This window comes from Limanda limanda, chromosome 19, assembly GCF_963576545.1.
Source record: "Limanda limanda chromosome 19, fLimLim1.1, whole genome shotgun sequence".
NCBI classification, from domain to species: Eukaryota; Metazoa; Chordata; class Actinopteri; order Pleuronectiformes; family Pleuronectidae; genus Limanda; species Limanda limanda.
In genome coordinates, this window is record NC_083654.1 from 7,400,109 (window position 1) to 7,419,116 (window position 19,008).

Sequence of the window (19,008 nt, forward strand, 5' to 3'; positions counted from 1 at the left end):
AGCCAGTTTGTTCAATAGCATTCAAGGGATGTAACCGGTGAGCTTCTGCCTTTAAACCCACTCGAGCAATTGTGAGTCGGCCTCGGCCGTCAGTCCTGATGTTTCACCTGTTTTTATGGCATCGAATAACTATTTAAAACCAAACTTATTGGAAATTTTTTAACTTGCAGTCTGGTCCGAACTACTTGACAGAAACCATATTTGAGATTTATTTGACGTATACTTTGACTGTTTAATTGGGTTCATGTCCCAGTCACCATGAGCCAATCAAGACTGTTTGGCTGGACTTTTGGGCAGCAATCATGCTGTCCATCTTAATGCACAGCATCTGACTATAAAGCCTATTGTATGCACTTTTAAATCGCAAATAGTTTTTGGAGTAAAAGTAAAACACATCAATCATAACGTAAAGTTCTGTCTGTTTCGACATCAAAGAAACACAAGATAGAGATGTAAGCTGACAGACATGAATACATGCATTCAAAAACCTATACATGCGTCAGATGTTTATGCAAAACTATCTTGCTGAAAGGCATATTTGCATAGTGACCCGATGCACTCTGCACAAAGCTCAGGCACAAACACACGCTGTCTTTCTCAGACATGAAAACGTGGTTGAGGTCAATGCTGGAGGGCGACAAGCTCACTGTATATAGTACAGAAGGCTTTGATCTCAGTGCTCGGCTGTGGCAAAGACAGCCAGCCAGCGCTGAGGCCCTGCGCTACCGGAAGCTTGTGGTCTGGGACGGCTCCGTTTACTACTCTGTTCTGGTGCTAAATATACAATAATAAAAAGGCTGGCAGATTATTTCAGACTGTGATACATTTCCTCTCCAGCGAGGGAAGAAAGGACTTAGCGAGAGACAGACGTCTCCAGATCACTGAAGGACATTAAGTGATAATTACAGAGAGAGATAGACAGAAAGAGAGAGATGAGGTTTTTCTCTCTCTTGCCTCTCTCTTCCTCTTCCTCTGCCACCACAGAGGAAAGTGGCGTCTCTGAACTGAAGAGGGGCGCCTGCTGTATTAGACTGCCAATGATTGGCTATGATTGCATTGTCTGATCCCATAAGGGATAAAAGGGCAGCAACACACACGCTCTCTCACCACATGCCTGTATTTCATTGCTCAACGATCACTGCCTCTTCAGAAGTGAAACATGGCTTTTTTTGAAAACATCTTTAGACAAGTAGCCATAAAAGAGAATATGACGCAAATTCAAACATTGTCTTTATCTTTTTCAAATCGGTTTTCTGAAACAGTAAAGGCACGTACACACACACACACACGCGCACGCACACTCGCACGCCCCTATGTACTCGACTTCACCACCAGTCCACCACACTCCTCTCAAAGCTCTTTGATCCCCGGTCGAGGGTCCTCTCCGTGGTGCCTCTGTCTGAATTCCAGAGATTCTGGGATAATTCAAACGTTTCACGGCACATACTTGGTCCCCCCAGGAGACAGCGGCGGAGATGGAAAATGCCACCACGGTCCCCGGCTCACTCTCCCTCCATTGTCCCTACTCTTTAATCAGGCCCTCTCTGTGGCTCGCGCTGCCACCGTGGTGTGTTGTCTCAGCCTGGGAAAATGCCGGCCTAAGTGGCTGTTATGTACTGAGGCGCAGACCACAGGGACCCAGAGGGGTGCTGCTGGAGCCCTCTGTGCCAGCCACGGGTCTCAGAGTGGCTAACACACACAATGAGTGAGGTCCCAAATCTGGATGTAGCCACAGACAACAGCCAACGCTACATGTATTTACTTTTTTGACTTTGCTTTGATCAGCAAATCATATATCATCATAATCATAGGTGCATGGTGATAAATCATGAATATTATTTATTCCAAAACCGTTACTGGGTGTAGACCAGCATTGAACTGCCATGCGGATGGGGCAGTTTTGCAGTGTGCTTGCTTGGCTGTGAAAGGTCTGTGGAGAGGGAGTTTCCTGCCCTTATGTCAACACATGACCAAAACAAAGGCCTTGTGTTTCCCTGAGTCAGAGAGAAGAAGGTCAGGAACCAGCGCTACCTCAGAGTTGAACCCATTTCAGCGTTGTTTAGGGACGGACTCGTGTCAGGGCTGGGCAGCTGGGTCAACCGACGGTTGGCCTGCCTTCAGCCGGACAAAGCGCTCCCTCGGGTCAGATTTACAAGGACTGAGTCGAACCCTACTGGTTTATATTTAGTGCTTATAAGCGTGAACTGAGTTTTTATGATGTGCCATAAATTTCATTTTCAAAAGAGGTTGAGTATGGAGGCTTATGTACGCCTACTCTGTGGTTTCTCCAGGCCACCACGAAGCCTTTGTGTTCACCCTGTTTGCCATGGGAAAATATCTGAAACAAATAAGTCGCCTGGTCGGCACCCATCATTGTAAAAAACACTTCTAAGAGCTGTGGATTGTGCTGAGAGGGTGGGGCGCAGTGCTTAAGGAACTACTTGTTTACTCTTGCCATGTCAAAAAATAGAAAAGGCACTATTTTCTCTCCGAGATGGAAGGCAAATAAACAAGTATTCTTGAGTTGACGTTGTGGGAAGGCACATCCGCCTGTGGTGGTGCAGCGACATGCTGGACTTGGTATGAGCAGGAGTTTGACACCTTGAGGCTCTTGCCCCGAAACATCATCACCATCATCATCACTATCAATGAGTTTCTGCAATGGAGAGAGGAAGACATCACGCAAAGTTCATAGTAGTTAAAACAAGCTGGGGCGAAATCTAAATGTGCAAAAAGTTAAATCTGCAGTGTGTGAGACAATGTGGATCCTATTGTTAGTCAAACATAATCACACAGGGGTAACTCAAGGTCCGGGGCCACGACTTGAGTTCTCACCCCTGCTGAACGAAGATCCTTCCCTGTTGTGTTTTCAGACAATGTTAATCTCAGACTCTCAGCTTCCTGCAATTACAAATCTTGTGTTTGCAGAGGCCGCTGTGCTGCTGTTTAGCAACACTTACATAAGCCGTTTTCAGACCTGAACTCAGGAGGATGTCCGTAAAATTGGGTTTACGGAGTCTGCCTTTCACACATGAACAATGCAGCAGAGGAACCACTGCTCAGACGCGTTCATAACAACATCAGCAGAGTGTTCAGGTGAGGGGTGGCACAGCAGGCAGAGACAGGAAAAAACATATAAAGACATATAAAGTCGCTGTCAGTCCTTATCAACATCTTCGTCTGTGTCTTCTATATATATACGGAACTGGATTTTCATCCTGAGATATGTGTATTCCTTTTGGGTATTTTTCATTTGTGTGTCTGTCGCATGTCAGAAACATCATTAACATATAGATAGTGTAGAAAACACTAATGTGCCTTTTTTAATTACATCATAAATGTATGCAGTATTTATATTTCCTCTACTATAAATGCTTCAGTTTCTAATTCTAATTACTTCTAAATTCACCAGTCTCTATAGTGAAAATATTTTTGTTTAGTTCAGCCAGAGACCTTTACGTGGGGTTTCAATGGAAGGTTCTTCTGAAAGTTAATTTGTATGTCTGTCTTTTAGAGATGTACTGCAGGCTATTGTCTCAGCAGTATAACTGCACGCGCCCACATGTTATTTGCACTTGCATAACATTGGTATTTTAGGCTCTAATATTTTATGTTGATCACAGTTGAGTTGGATCAACAGTCATGTCTGTGATGCACAGTGTTTAAATACTCTGTGTCATTGTCATGCAATTACCAAGCTATAACCACTGTGATGGGAATTTTGTATTTAGACATGTTCAAATGTAACAGATTACATTTATATAGAAAGAAGTTTACTGAAAGATGTATTTCTGTGTTTAAGACTCATAGTCAGAGTTTAGGTCAAGTTAACACTATGCATAATACTCTTGAAGGGCCTTATAGACGTGGCCTTCTCAGTCTAGTGTGAACAAAAGGTTTCTCAACAGGGGCCAATAGGTCTTCTGTAGCAGGGAGCTTCAAAGGCTAATAGGTGTGACCTGCAGAGACAGGAGATCTCTGAGAAACTCACAGGGTCTGGAACAAGATGCGTTTAGCATCTTGTTCAAACTTCAAAGAGACCGCCAGAGACCAATGTCTGGTCTTCCTGTAAACGACATGGAGAGAAGCTGATTGGACAAATGTATTTTACTGTGGAGAGGAGGGATCTGATTGTATAAATGGAGTGTACTTTTGAGAGCTCATCGCCATTGCCCTCATATCTGTCACCGTGATGTTTGAGCTCTGTGCCATTGAGGTCAAGTCTGTTGTCGTGACTTGACCTTTGTAAACCGTCCGCAGACGGTTTGAATTAAACATCCAGAATTGATAATTGCTTGTTGTGTCATGATATGTAATAATTTTCCCATTACATTTGGCTGTTGTTGGCAGTGACATCCACGTGAGCGACTCTGGCTCTCGGTGCTGAGGGTAGGTAATTGCGCCGGGGCAGTACGTTTGGAACTAAACCTTTATTATTTCAGTGGGCCTGATGTTCTGAGAATCCGGAGTGCTCACTGAGGTGGGCTAAAGAACCGACTGGGACAGGCAAGCAGTTTCATTCTGGTAAAGTATAATTCTTGTTTTTAGATCTTTTAAGGAAAAAGGTCCAAAGAAATTCACTCATTCAGGGAAGTGAGTTACAGACGTGTATATACTAAGGAGGTCTTAGAGACCGGTATAGGATTCACAATAAGCTTAATAGGTTAAGATTCTTTTCAAAAAAAGATCAAAATGTTAAACAGGGTTTAGCGAAAGAGTTTAATGCTAAATTACTTTAATATTGGGCGCTGCGGCATGCTCATAGTTATTGTAAACAAGCAGAAGAGTAGAATATAAATATATAATAGTATTATTATTTTGAAATGGAGGAAAAGCTGTGACAGAGAGACCTAGGCCAGGTCTGTATCGTCTCAGCATAGCAATCTGTTTGAAAATCTGATAAATTCCCATACATTTTATACCTGCATGTGTCTTGTTTAAGAGAAATGTGAAATTAAGTTTTCTCTAAGGCGATTTGATTCATGCAGAGTTTTAGAATTGTATTAGAGGAATTAAAATTAAAACTTAGTAATTACAAGAGGTGATTACAGTGGCAATATTATAACTGAAGGGGTTTTTCTCATTGTCTCTTAAAAAGTGTTTTGAAGGTGAAAGGTTACTATCAACGTTACACAAATGTTGATGATTTGATACAAGTAACATGCATGATTTGATGAGACTAATCTGAGAATTACAGCTGAAAAAGAAAAAGTGAGGAGTGAGTGAGAGAGGATTTCTTGGAATTCTCAACACTGGAATAAGGTGAGTATAATTTCAATCATATTTGGGATATATGTGTAAGTTTTAAAGGCTTATATCAAAAGAAAAAATAAAAGATTCAGATCAATCTTAAAACGAATTTGAAAATAGACGTTTTTTAAGAAATAGGAAAATAATTGGCTTTAGAAATTAATTCTGAAACATTAGGGTCTTTTCCATATCAGTAGAACTTAAATTCCCAAAAGATTCGTATTCTACTGAATAAATCAGAGTTTAAATTGATAAACAACCATTACAGAGATGAATTTACCACAGATTTCTTCTCCTACAGTCCAAGATATGGTTCTGAAGTATGGTCATTATAGTGTTACACAGTTTGGCTTGTGGGTAAAAAACTATGATTTTCCAAACACAGGGAACATAACTTTAAATCAGTTGAAGCAGCTTAAGATCAAATTGCTCGTGGAACAAGAACGAAGCAAAGAAGCAACAAGAGGGAGAGATGTGGAGCTATTTGTGCCAGACTGGAGAGCATTTGAGTGTTGGTTGACTGAAGTCAACATAAGAGACAGTATACAGAAGGAAGTAACCGAAATAATCTCCAGGTATCAGTCTCTCCAAATAGGTTCTGATCTGGATACATTTCCACTGAGAGGGAGATCGTTGCAGACAGAGCAGGCGTCGGCCTCAAACGTCCCAATCGACACTTCCAGAATTCAGCTTTGTTGTGGAGGTGGAGGTGAGCAGGCTTTCAGTTTCCACCATTTTGCATGTGGAAGATGTGCTAATTTTACAGGGACGCTGAAAGCTGCACAGCGAAATGCTTGGAAAAGCCAAGCCCGCGGACGTGGGAGAGAGAGAGGACGTGGGAGAGATGGAACTTGTTTCATATGCGCTGAAGCAGGACACTGGGCAAGAAATTGCCCTGAGAATCCACACAACAGTGTTACTGACCAGCAGTTGAGCTGGGAACAGTAGAAAATGCCATCAAGAGCAGACCATGATGGAGAGAGAGAAGTTCAACAAAACTTCATATCGTAAGAACACAGCTGCAGACACCATGTGAATTAATGTTACACATAAAGCATATGGTTAACATTATTATAGTTAAAGTAGAAATCAATAAAACTAATTGCTAAAAACACACAAATTAAATCTATTTTTAGGTTCAGGAACTAAAAGCACCAGTAAACATGTGTGAATAGTGTGATATTACTTTTAGAATGAATGTTATATAGCTCATAATGATAGAAAAACATATGCAAAAGTTGTAGATAGATCCATTTTTATCATTGGGGTTTAATAATGTGGTTAGAGGCTAAATGCAAGACAAACATTTATCTCTGTTGTCACTTTACTGCTGGGTAAAATTTAGGGGGAAGATAGAATAGTATGCTAAATTTTAAAACAGCAGGGCAGTAGTGGAAGACAGAGTTGAATAACATCTGCATTTATTTAAACGAGAAAGGGGGATCTGACACAAGCGTATCAATGGATGATCCGAGACAAATTTCTCACCTCTAAATTAACATCCTCTTGCAAAGAGCAAGGGGAGAGATCAAATTAGAGCACAAATGGTATTTACTTAGATTTATCTAAACACTTGGTAAGACAAATTTAGTTTAAAAGGTTATATAGTAAGTAAATTAAGGATAAAATAAGTTTGGTTGCATTTAGAATAAGTAAATACGGTGTTGTCTCAGTAGTTTTTGATAGATACATTGGCTATAAGAAAAGAAAATACATTTAATCAAATTAAAAGATTTTAAAAGGAAGGTTTAAAGTTAATCGCAAACGATTTTCTTTCATGCTAAATCACATTGGGGTTTCTGAACACATTTCTGCATGAAAATGTATTTCTTTGATGTAATTGATTGACATTTTTAGTTTGTTGTAAACATTATTGATTTTTCTGAGTTGATAACAGGTACTATCATGTTTGTGAAACGGACACATATATGATTTTGGTCTGATCAGAAGAGCAGACGTAATAGAAAAGAATATCTGAAATCTTCTTGTGGAATATGAGTAATCTTTTGTTTAAACAGAAAAACTTTTTCCTTTAGGGGAAAAGCAACAGATGCAAAGTTTCAAGCAAGTCTCAGAGCAATGGCAGCTTCTGAGAGAACAGAGTAATGTGATATGTGTGATACTTTGAAATAAGACTCTACTAGTGTCATATGCTGTAACAATGATATTTGCTTGAGAAAATAACATTCACTTTTCAACAGCTAGGAGGTTCAGCTATGATACAGTATTGTTTTGGATGATAGACATTACTATTTACAAATAGAAAGTTTTTAACTAGGAAACTCTTAACTTTATCAGTAGAGCAGATTTAAATGGTTAACAGCTGATTACTGTGAAACTGAAGTGTTTGATGACAGGTTTTCAGCATCACAGTGTGATAACGAATGACAGAGGGGTTTTACGACTCTGTTTGAAACAAAGGAAAACCGTCCCCATCATTACATGCATGGACCAAAGAGATGCAAATATGCTAGTGGCGAGAGTGTCAAGATTTACACTGATAGCTTGTTTGCATGGGGGTTCTGCATGTGATTTGGGCTGAAGAAGAAATTCATGAGATTGACTTCACACCATTGTCTTGCCTTGACTGTGTTACTGGTTGCAAACAGTATGCAGTCTGTAGAGGACATGGAAGGCATTTGAATGATTCTTAACACTGACATTTAATGTGGGTTACAGGAGCGGTTAGCAAGACTACATCGAACTAAATTTTTTTTAGAATGCAGATTTGGGTTTATTAGTTTAGGAATTAAGTAGTCTTGATAGACTGTGTTTTGTTTGGTGGTCGATGGACTTTTGATGTGGGATATGGATGATTTTGTTCAACCTGTGTATGTTTTCTCATTAGGTTGGATTGACACATGACTGGAGTCAGTGTGTCAAGAGAGAGGAGTAACATATGCTGGATATAGATGAATTGGGTTATCGGGTGTACACAAGAAACACTCTAAATAATATTCAATAAAACTTTTTTAACAGAGTTATGTAATTTGAGTTACAAATAAAATAAGGACATCCAGATTCTACAAGATTGACATCCACCTCAAAACAAACGGTTTAATCATTTATAGAGAGGTTTAATAAAGATTAAGTTAAATAAAGTAGGTTAGGGAAATAAATAAATACTGTTTTGTTTTATGACATGATTTCTATGCAAGCAGAAGTGTTTCCCCAACATCTAAACAGGATTCTTCAGCGGTGAAACAGATACTGTTCGGAGAACTCATTCCATGATGGAAGATTTCAAAAGGATGTCCGCTGACAAGGGTAACATATTCATAAGTATAGCTTTATGGATACTGGTGAGTATGAGTATCAACACAAGGCAACATCATGCCACATCCCGCCAGGGATGGGACAGTGGAGAGAGAAGGAAGTAAAAAACAAACATAACAAACACATTGAAAAACACATTGAAAAACAAACTGGTAGATATTTTTTTAAACTGTTTCCTGTACTCTTTAAAATCCACAGGCAGACGAGGAGATTCTATCTAAATCCATGGAGAGAGGACTGCGTGACCTGAAACCAGGAGACTGGATTGTGCTTAAGGACGTGCGGATGGAAGGAGAAGACGACGTCGATGGAACGAGTGCAAGCCAAATGCCTCTCAACACAGATGACAGGAAGGTCGCAGAGGTCAACCTGGAGATGAGGGCCAACGCAGGAGGATTTCCAGAGCCAGGGGTGGATCTACAGGACGGGAAGTGCTTTGTGCCAGTGTGTGAGCTTCAGTCTGAAATTTTTAGGTGTTGCAAGAAGATTCAACACATTTGAAGAGCTACACGCTGAACACAACCGCACCAACAGGAGATCAGCAACACATGATTATACGACTGAGAAGCATTCAAGGGAAAAGAGATGGTTTCCCTGCTCACGAATGCTTGGCAGGAACAACATCAAATTTCTGATCATCAAAGTCAGAGCATACAAGATGTCTCTGAAACAAGATGTTCTTCAACAAGGAGGTGTTCGACACACGATCAGGACGAAGTGTGGCACCAATACAGTGAACATTTTGATAATATGATGATCATCATTTTAATAATTGTAAAATACGTTATTGAAGTTTGTAGAAACTGATCATTTTCAATTGTGTAACTCTGTTGTATTGTTTTTGCACTAAGACTAGTGTTACTTCTTTAATTCACATATCCTGGAAAATTCCCAATCTAAATGATGAGATGTTATAAAGATGTTGATCCCAGATTGATAAAAAGGGAGGAATTGTGATGGGAATTTTGTATTTAGACATGTTCAAATGTAACAGATTACATTTATATAGAAAGAAGTTTACTGAAAGATGTATTTCTGTGTTTAAGACTCATAGTCAGAGTTTAGGTCAAGTTAACACTATGCATAATACTCTTGAAGGGCCTTATAGACGTGGCCTTCTCAGTCTAGTGTGAACAAAAGGTTTCTCAACAGGGGCCAATAGGTCTTCTGTAGCAGGGAGCTTCAAAGGCTAATAGGTGTGACCTGCAGAGACAGGAGATCTCTGAGAAACTCACAGGGTCTGGAACAAGATGCGTTTAGCATCTTGTTCAAACTTCAAAGAGACCGCCAGAGACCAATGTCTGGTCTTCCTGTAAACGACATGGAGAGAAGCTGATTGGACAAATGTATTTTACTGTGGAGAGGAGGGATCTGATTGTATAAATGGAGTGTACTTTTGAGAGCTCATCGCCATTGCCCTCATATCTGTCACCGTGATGTTTGAGCTCTGTGCCATTGAGGTCAAGTCTGTTGTCGTGACTTGACCTTTGTAAACCGTCCGCAGACGGTTTGAATTAAACATCCAGAATTGATAATTGCTTGTTGTGTCATGATATGTAATAATTTTCCCATTACACCACTATAGGAGACTAGATTATCAACAACAGGACTAACACAATCTACTGCAGCACTAACACTGACAAGTACGTAATATTGAACACTTTTTAATGTAGAAGCTTATGTCAAAGTAATTCAGAGTTCAACTTATTCAGCATTATACAATCAATACTGACATGAGTTAATGTTATTTCAAAAAACACAGCGAGGCTGACGAAGCTGAACTATCCAGAAAAATCTTCCTCATTTGGAGTTTGACTAAATGAAATGACCTGGAAGTAATTCAGTGGCCAACATAAGAACTGTTTGAATTCTCAAAATGATAAGGAAAGGAGCTTCAATGCTTCCTTACTCATCTCCTTTAGCATAGGAAACACCGGACCATCCTTTTTGAAAGGAATGGAGAAAATGCTGACCCTCAAGTTTTTGCGGCAGCAACATTTAAAGCCACTCAACATATATGTGCACCTGAACACACCCACTTAAATATGAAATACAGAACAGCATCAGAGCTAAGTACTTTAAATCTCCTGATTGTGTAAAACAATATTTATCCTCCAAGGTTTTATGTATACCTCACATTATTATATTATTTCATCATTTCAGTCCTCTAGATCTAATTGAAAATGAATATTTTTGTTTGTTTGTTTGTTTCTGTGAGTAACTGATGGTTAAATGATGTCTCTGAGTATCTTTTCTCAGGAGGTGTAATTCTATTTTAACCAGGTAACTTTATTATAACTGTCATAGCACAGCACAGAGTACATTGTGTGTGTATCTTCTGTTAAAAATGAACTTGTTTTTAAAAAATAAAACACTGAGTGTGATTGGAGTCGAATTTTCTCTGCAACGTGGATCTCCTTTCCTAACTCCTTACATCTTCTCCTTCACATCTTTCCTTGACCTGGTGACGTATTCCATAGGGGTCAAGGAATAGTGGCTCGGGAAAGGAGATTATTTTGATTTTAAGAACGCAGCCTGCGACAAAGTGCATTCAAATAAATTAAAACAATACAAACATTGTCTCATAAGCCACTATAAACTATTTGATTTAATTGAGAAATCTGCTTCTTGAACATGTGAATGTGAAGGCTCACACCTCCTTCCATTTCTACAATATAGTAACCCAGGCCAGATTTGATTGAGGTACAAAGTCTTGATGGCTTTCCCACCTCTTCTAACAACACGTTTTTTAAAGCGCCACAAAGTTTTTCAGTACCTTTGGTGGCTGGTTGGCGAGATGAAGCTGAATGGCCGAAGCTTCATGGGGCTTCATTTGCTCTACTGCGCCATCAGGTGGACATTAAATGTAAATGTAATTATAATGACACCATGGCTTTGCTGTGTGAAGCTTTGAATTGTGTGAATAAATGAATGAATGATGTTAGTGATGCCAATAAACACATTATGAACTTTGTATTTAAAAACAACAGCTTTTCAACAGTACTGGGTTTCAGTCAGTTTCTCTTCTTTTTTTTTAAAAATAATTTAGCTTTAGAAAAGATCCTTTCACAGGGCACAGATGAAGCTGGGGTACAGAGAAAAGATACCGCAAGTTTGTACAAGTTAGGAAATAAATTCGTACCCCCAAATACTCTAGAATATATTGCAAGCAAACGCACAATAAAGTCCCAAGACCAGTACTTGTGAGGGGGAAGCCACTGCGTTTCTCGGGCCCTTTTATTTTGAATCGCACACCAAACCCGCGAACGAGTTCCTGAATCAGTCACGTGGTTCGGCCGGCTCGGGAGGCTTTGGACGTCATCACATACGTCATCAACACAAGCCTCGATACGCGCTTCACAAAACTCTTCCTTGATTACTCAACACACGCTTCGAAGCCTCGACACGGGAGGACACACCGTCCATGAGACAGGTGAGAGCACCGCATGTCTTTCTCAAACCTCCCTGTGTGTTGACGAGCTTCGTAAGGTGCAGCTGTTTGCAGCAGTAGCTCTAAACAGCAGTCGCTGCTGGGCGCTAGCAACACAGGCTAGCATGTTGTTAGCATCCTCCTCTCGGATCCCCTGTCAAACACATGCCTGTACGTCTCGACGTGGGTCAGTCCTGGCAACCTGAGAGAAGACAGCTTTCTAAAAGTGGTGGCAGCAATCTTAGATTTCTAAAGTTTGCTTCCCACAACTAAGCAATATTATAACGTAGTATAATACTGTTGTTGCTTTCCCACGTCCCTGTCATATCACTGTGGCTTGCTCTTATTTTACACTTTCAAAAACTTGGCAAGCCGGATGCTCGTGCCTGTACATCCGTATCTTGATATGTGGAAGTCAAACATGTTGACAGTGACTTCACTAGGGTTGCAAAATTCCGGGAATTTTCAAAGTTGGAAACTTTCCATGGGAATTAACGGGAATAAACTGGAAATGTTGTGGGTAATTTATACTAACTGTATTTACCTTGTCATATACAGACATAAATATAAACATTTTGTTGTGTCATAGGCTGATTTGAGCCCTGAGGAAACTCTGGGCACTTGACTATATGCTTCTGCATCTTTGTGTCATTCTTAACATAGGTCTTTGCACAGTATTTGCAAATGTACACAGCCTTTCCTTCTACATTGGATGTGGTGAAATGTCTCATCACGAGATGCACGTGGCATTGTTCTGTAGAATAAGATGAGAAAAAAGTTTGTAAAAAACACTAATGCAATGCCAGAGATATAAATAGTTAGCCAAACAATTGGTATCATCTGTAAACATATTTTACAATTGATGGATAAATCAATGGAAATAGGCTAGATGAACAGATGAACAATCCTCAATCAGCATGCTAATATATTTTCCCGAGTAATATCATCGAAACTTACCTGACTAGTCCTGCACACTACAGCAGGCCTCAATAGCCCTGCTGTAGAGTGAAGGATGCTGGGAGTTATCTGTGCATGTAATGGAGGAATGCACAGTGGAGGGTTGAAACTCAACGTGCAGCGTGTGATGCATTCCATACATCTTTAAAATAGAGTTTTGAATGATGTTTTTATTGCTCAGCCTTTAATTTGCATAGTTTTGTTTTTTTCAAAATTCCCAAAATTCCCGAGCTTAATATTCCCGTGGAAAGTTTCCGGTAATTTACCGGAAACGTTTCTTTCATGGACCAAATGTAAAATCATGTGAAATAATATAAAAAATATAAGGACTGAAGTATATGAAAACATAGGACTTGAACAGACATATTTTACAAGCCTGGTTTTGGGACCCTTTCATGATACAGTGAGACCGGGGTTAGTTTGAACAAAGTCAGAAACTGTGTGTTGCAACATTTTTATCTGAATTGACACTGAAAGACGTGATGCTTAACCTCATTGTTTAAAAAACTGGCCGACCCTAACTCACTGGTAAATATTTTCCTTTCTCCTTGTGACCCATTTTGACTTGGAAGTGCCAGAATCACATTTGTATAACCTTCTGTCTCCAAAATAAGAAATCAAGTGTCCCACAAGATCATGAAGTGTGTAGTTGATTTTAGACAACAACTTTGTTGTTTACAGAAACTGAGAAGTCTCAAACTGCTGCTGTTCCCTATATTAAAGTGACACCCCCTTCTCTTTCCTCTCCTTGGCAGGGGTCACTGAAGTCCAGACATGGAGGTGCCCTGCTACCTGCCCAAACTGCTGTTTGAGCTCAATGAGCAGCGGAAGCGAGACTTTTTCTGTGACTGCAGCATCCTTGTCGAGGGCCGTGTCTTCAAGGCCCATCGCAATGTGTTGTTTGCTGGTAGCGGCTATTTCCGAGCTCTCCTGGTTCACTATCTGCAGGTGAGAGAAGCTGTCTTTCCAGTGTTTTGTTTTTCTTCAGTGGTGGCAAATGAGTGTTGTGCATGACTTGTTAGAAAAAATGTTGTGTACTGGCCATGATAAGGTATTTGTGTTGTGTTTTATTTACATTGATGCCTGTATGTCTTAGATAAACTGATATTTCATTTAGAAGCGACTAAGGAGAATAAGATAGATTTGCACTGTCAAATGAATAAACTAATGGCTTTGTCTCAACTCTGTCTTTTCAGGATAATGGTAAACGCAACAGCACAGCATCACTGGACATTGTAACGGCTGATGCTTTCTCAATTATCCTGGACTTCCTCTACTCTGGCCGCTTGGCCTTAAGCAGACGCAATGTCATTGAGGTGATGTCAGCTGCCAGTTACCTGCAGATGACTGAACTGGTGAACTTCTGTAAAGGATACATCCGCTCCTCTTTGGAAATATGCAACAAAGACAAGGAGAGGGACACTGAGAAGGAGGCGCAGGCACAAGATGGAGCGATGGGTCCCGCAGACAGCGGCACTCCAACCACTGTGATTTCCAGTGGTGCAGGGGCTGCAGAGCCTCATTCACAGGTTGCAGAGAGAGGGGCAAGTTTAGGTCCAGAGTCTTTGACCTTGGCTAGAACTTTCTTGTCGAACCCTGTTGCCACACCTCCAGGCACCAGCAGGGACATGGACAGCGATTACCATTCCAGGGAGGAGTTTGCATCCGGGAGTGAAGAACAGAAAGGACACATGGATCAGACAAAACTTACATCTTCCTCATCCACTGCTATGACCCCAGAGTTAGTGAACCCTAAGTTAGAATACGACCCTGATGAGGAGCTAATGGAGTCCCCTGACACCAAAGACTTTTCAGCGTACCCTGGGCCTTCTTTCCATAATCCTCATCATAGCAGGCTACATCCCCCAAGTCCCAACGAGCGCTTCTCCCTGGGATACAGCTCTTCTTATAATACCAGGCAGCTGATTGACATGCTGGCCAGAGGTGAGGGCCCCAGTCCTCTGGGGGACCGAGTGGGGCAGCGCTTTTCCCAAGCACTTAGTAACAGCCCAGGAGGTGGCCGAATGGATGAAAGTTTAGGTTTCGTGGGAACGTCTATCATGGAGATGCAGTCTGACTGGCTTGGAGAGGATGCAGGTTATTAACAGAATCACATGTTAAATGGCCTTTAAGGTGACATATTTACCCAAAGGCTTTAAAAATCACATCCTGAATGAAAAACTATGCTGCATTCAATAAATTCTCAGGCAGAGAAGACAAGGCATTTTGCAGTGTTGTCCTAATGAGATGGATTTAAATGATTGGCCTCTCTCTCCCCCTACAGGCGATGGCTTGGTAGTGCCAGTGAAGCTCCACAAGTGCCCATTCTGCCCATATACTGCCAAACAGAAGGGCATCATGAAAAGACACATCCGTTGTCACACAGGAGAGAGACCCTTCCCCTGTCCCATGTGTTGCAAGAGGTTCACAAGACAGGAGCATCTCCGCAGCCATTCGCTCAGTGTAAGTTATCAGTGTTGCCGTGATGAATGATGTTGCATCACATAACTTGGTTCTGATAAGAAGGCTTTTTAAGTATAGTTACCTCTGCAAAGGAGAATAGGTGTTTACCCCAATTTCTGTGCTCGCTTAGTTGTTTGCAGGATCACACGCAAACTACCAATTAAATTTCCACCAAAAGGGTTTGCGGAGTAGCCTGTAGGAACAAACACATAAAGGGATATTTTGCCTCTATAAATAAATGTTCATAATAAACTGACTGAAGTAAATGAAAACAGGATTCGAACAGAAATATTTCACAAGCCTGGTTTCGGGACCATTTCACGATACAGATGGACCAGGATTGTTTGTACAAAGACTGAAACTGTGTTGCAACAGCCTTGACACAGAAAGACGTGTGGCTTAACATCATTGATTAAAACACTGCATGAATCTAACTCAGTGGTTGAACAACAACAAATATGTTGCCCACTGTTGAGCATGAAATGATTGAACTTGTTAACGGTTTGAATTTTAATTCATCCTTGGTTGAGAGTTAATTTGTTAATGGTTTGTACAAATGAATTTTAAACCAGTAATAGCTCGCATTTAGTTGTAAACAGTAATTAGCAACTTCAGTCTTTCATTTAGCGTAGTAAAATAAACTGCTTTAATCCCTGTTGCTTGTGAGTAGTAAAGCACAATCAGAGCAGTTAATCCTTTGGCTCTTATATTGTTATTCACTGTACTGTATAATAATGGCAAAGTTGTTGTTGCCTCTACAAAATGATTAAAATACTGCTGTGTCTCTGTCACTGTTCACTATCACCAGGTCCACAGGCACTACTGGCCCGTGTCTTGTAAGAGCTGCAGACAAACCTTCACCGGATCCAGTGTGTCGCCGGGACTCAGACGCTTCGGCATCTGCGACAGCTGCAATTGCGTGACAACCACTCATGATGATTCCGACCCTGTGCCTGCTGCCAGCCAACCAGAGCCCATGGAGCGCGCAGATGGCGATACAGATTGGTCCAGTTTTATGGACGACGTGGACGAGGTGGAGGTTGGCAGAGTGGAGGACTTGGTGGAGAAACAGATGCTTGAACGGCAGCTTGCCGTCTGCAGTGATGTCGGTCACACTGTGAATCTGTTGCCCGCTGTGCGCAGTCAAGAAAACCATGTTGACTCTTAACCGTTCTGCTGTGCAGTTGTTTACTGTGGCCAAACTGCTATTGATGTTAAATTATTGCCGTGTCATGAGCTTATTTATTGATTTATATGTAACCACAAAATTACCCATTTTGACTATTTGGCTCCTGTGATTTGTCTGACAGCAATTGCATTCAGGATTCAGTGTTTGTTAATCATAAATGTCCTCTTTAACTTCCTGCCCATGTTTTTGCACGGTTAATCAAATCCATATTTGCCTGATTATGTAAAGAGAATTTCAAAGCTGTACTTTCCTGCATTTTTTTCATAATCAATACAGAAGATGGACAAAGAGCTTGTTTATTATAATGACAGCTTGATCTAGATTAAATTTCACAGAAATGCTTTTGTTATGATGGGACCACTGTGGGAATTGTTACAATGAATGTGTTGTGTAACTGTGGACATGTTTGTTTTTCATCTAATTTATCTGTATTCATGTGCTTTTTTACAGTCCGAGATGTGTAAATATAAAGATATGCTAATTTCCCTGCTGCTTGACATACATTATATTTGCATTAAGCTGTTTGATGCTTTCCAGTCGTTAAATCTGACCCATACAGTGAAATTACTACTTGCTTGTACTGTAGTGAATGGGGTACACTACAGGAGCTCTTTTACTTGTGGGTGAGAGACACTGGCTGGGATCCTGCTGCTGTGTCCGGTGTGTTTCTGAATAATCACTTTAGTTAGCAGACACATCTTACGAGAAACCAATCTCACAAGTTTCTTAAAAGGAAACTGAATAATGGTTTTCAATAAAAACAGCGCTAAAGAACGTCCAGGAACTGAAAGCTATTTTGTCTGAGACACACCTTTTGATTCCTTCCATGCAGAGCCTGAACACAGCACAGGGTGGGGGAATGAAACGATCCTGTAAAGTGACACACTGAGTTCCATGGAGGAGCACAAGTCACAAGGAAATGGTTATAAATCATTTCATTAATTAATAAAAAATGGAGAAACACGTGCATTAATGCATTTATTTACAAAGTAATTCAAGAATCAATAAATGAAGGGCGCCAATATGAAATCTCGCCAAGGGTTCCAACATAGCCAGGGCCTGATCTAGAACAATGGTGATGTTTCCCAACTATCTCCTGGAGAGAAGATGAAGAACCTAAGCCAGGCCGTTTGATCAGGCTTTTAGCGTTTGGTTTGATGAATTAATTCATCAATTCTCCCCTTAGAATTAAAACATCCATAGTGGTGGACCTGCTTTGTGGTGCCAAGTTCATTCAGTACACACTTTTCAGTCCTTCAGTTTTTTAGTTTGAAAGGAATGTCTGACACTTCACTGTGCTGTTCATCACTGTCGCCTCCAGCTCTAACGTTTCTCTCCCACTGAATCCTTGACCCCTTTTTCTCTTTGATACAAAGGCTGGTGTGTGATATAGTTGTCGTTCATTTTAAACACAGACATTTCTTCACAAAATAAAGGCACCCTGCAATCACCCATATACAAGTGTCAATATTATTGTTGTAAACACGTGGCCAGTGATAGTGGTTTGGGTAACATGTTGTGGAAAAAGCATCGTTAAGGGATAGTTCATGATCTACTTTCCAGAGGTGGGACCAAGTAAGTCTCAAGTCTTTGCCCCCAAGTCCCGAGTCAAGTCCCAAGTCAAGACAGGCAAGTCCCGAGTCAAGACTGACAAGTCTCAAGTCAAGTCCAAGTCCTGCAGTTTGAGTTTCGAGTCCTTTCAAGTCCTTTTGATCACAGAGTAATAATATATTAACACAGATCATGTATGCTTTTAAAATCTGTATTTATTTATTTATTTATTAAAACAAGTGCAATTGAAATTGCACTTGCGGGGGCCGCTCCTATACAGTGCAAAAAAGGACAACGGCACATAAATCCAATCCAAAAACAGTTATTTTTAATTAAAGGAGATCTTTACAAATTTAAGTGCAATGACATTAAACATGTCAAACATTAAACATTTAACATGTCAGCACAACATTTAAGAACTTTTGGGAGGACATGTCAAGACATGAACCACATGACAGCTAAAATAAAAAGTTAAAATGCCGCTGTCCCACTGTATATTTAAACTTTTGGTTAAACTTTGGTCCACCTTTAGAGCACTAGTCTACAAACATTTTGTTGAGTTTGAGCAGCAGCTGATTTTCAAGGTGAGTAGAGCTCATCCGGGTCCACTTTGCAGTGAACAGCAATCCAGCACAGCTGAAGAGTCACCCGCAGGCGGCTGAGGCAGGTAGACCAGTAGGCTATTGAGTTTCAGGCAGTGTTGTGCATGAACGAGTTCAAAAGGACGCGTTCATTGAACACGTTCATTTTTATGAGAGCGTTGAACTTAATGCAACTTAATGACAAATAATAAATTTGAACGGAGAACACGTTTATATTATCTGAGGTCAAGCTGAAACGTTACATAATGTTTTCCTTCTCCTGAGGAGAGACGCTGTCTAAAACGAATGCT

General features: G+C 40.6%; 1 protein-coding gene across 1 annotated transcript; it reads left to right on the plus strand.

Annotated features, from left to right (window-relative positions):
* Window positions 1-11,871: 11,871 nt before the first annotated feature.
* zbtb8b (zinc finger and BTB domain containing 8B) lies at window positions 11,872-17,359 on the plus strand. Its single transcript, XM_061092820.1, has 5 exons — window positions 11,872-11,959; window positions 13,669-13,861; window positions 14,110-15,010; window positions 15,198-15,376; window positions 16,185-17,359. Exons 2-5 carry the CDS (start codon window positions 13,688-13,690, stop codon window positions 16,542-16,544), a joined length of 1,614 nt encoding a protein of 537 aa, XP_060948803.1. The 5' UTR covers window positions 11,872-11,959; window positions 13,669-13,687; the 3' UTR covers window positions 16,545-17,359.
* Window positions 17,360-19,008: the final 1,649 nt, after the last annotated feature.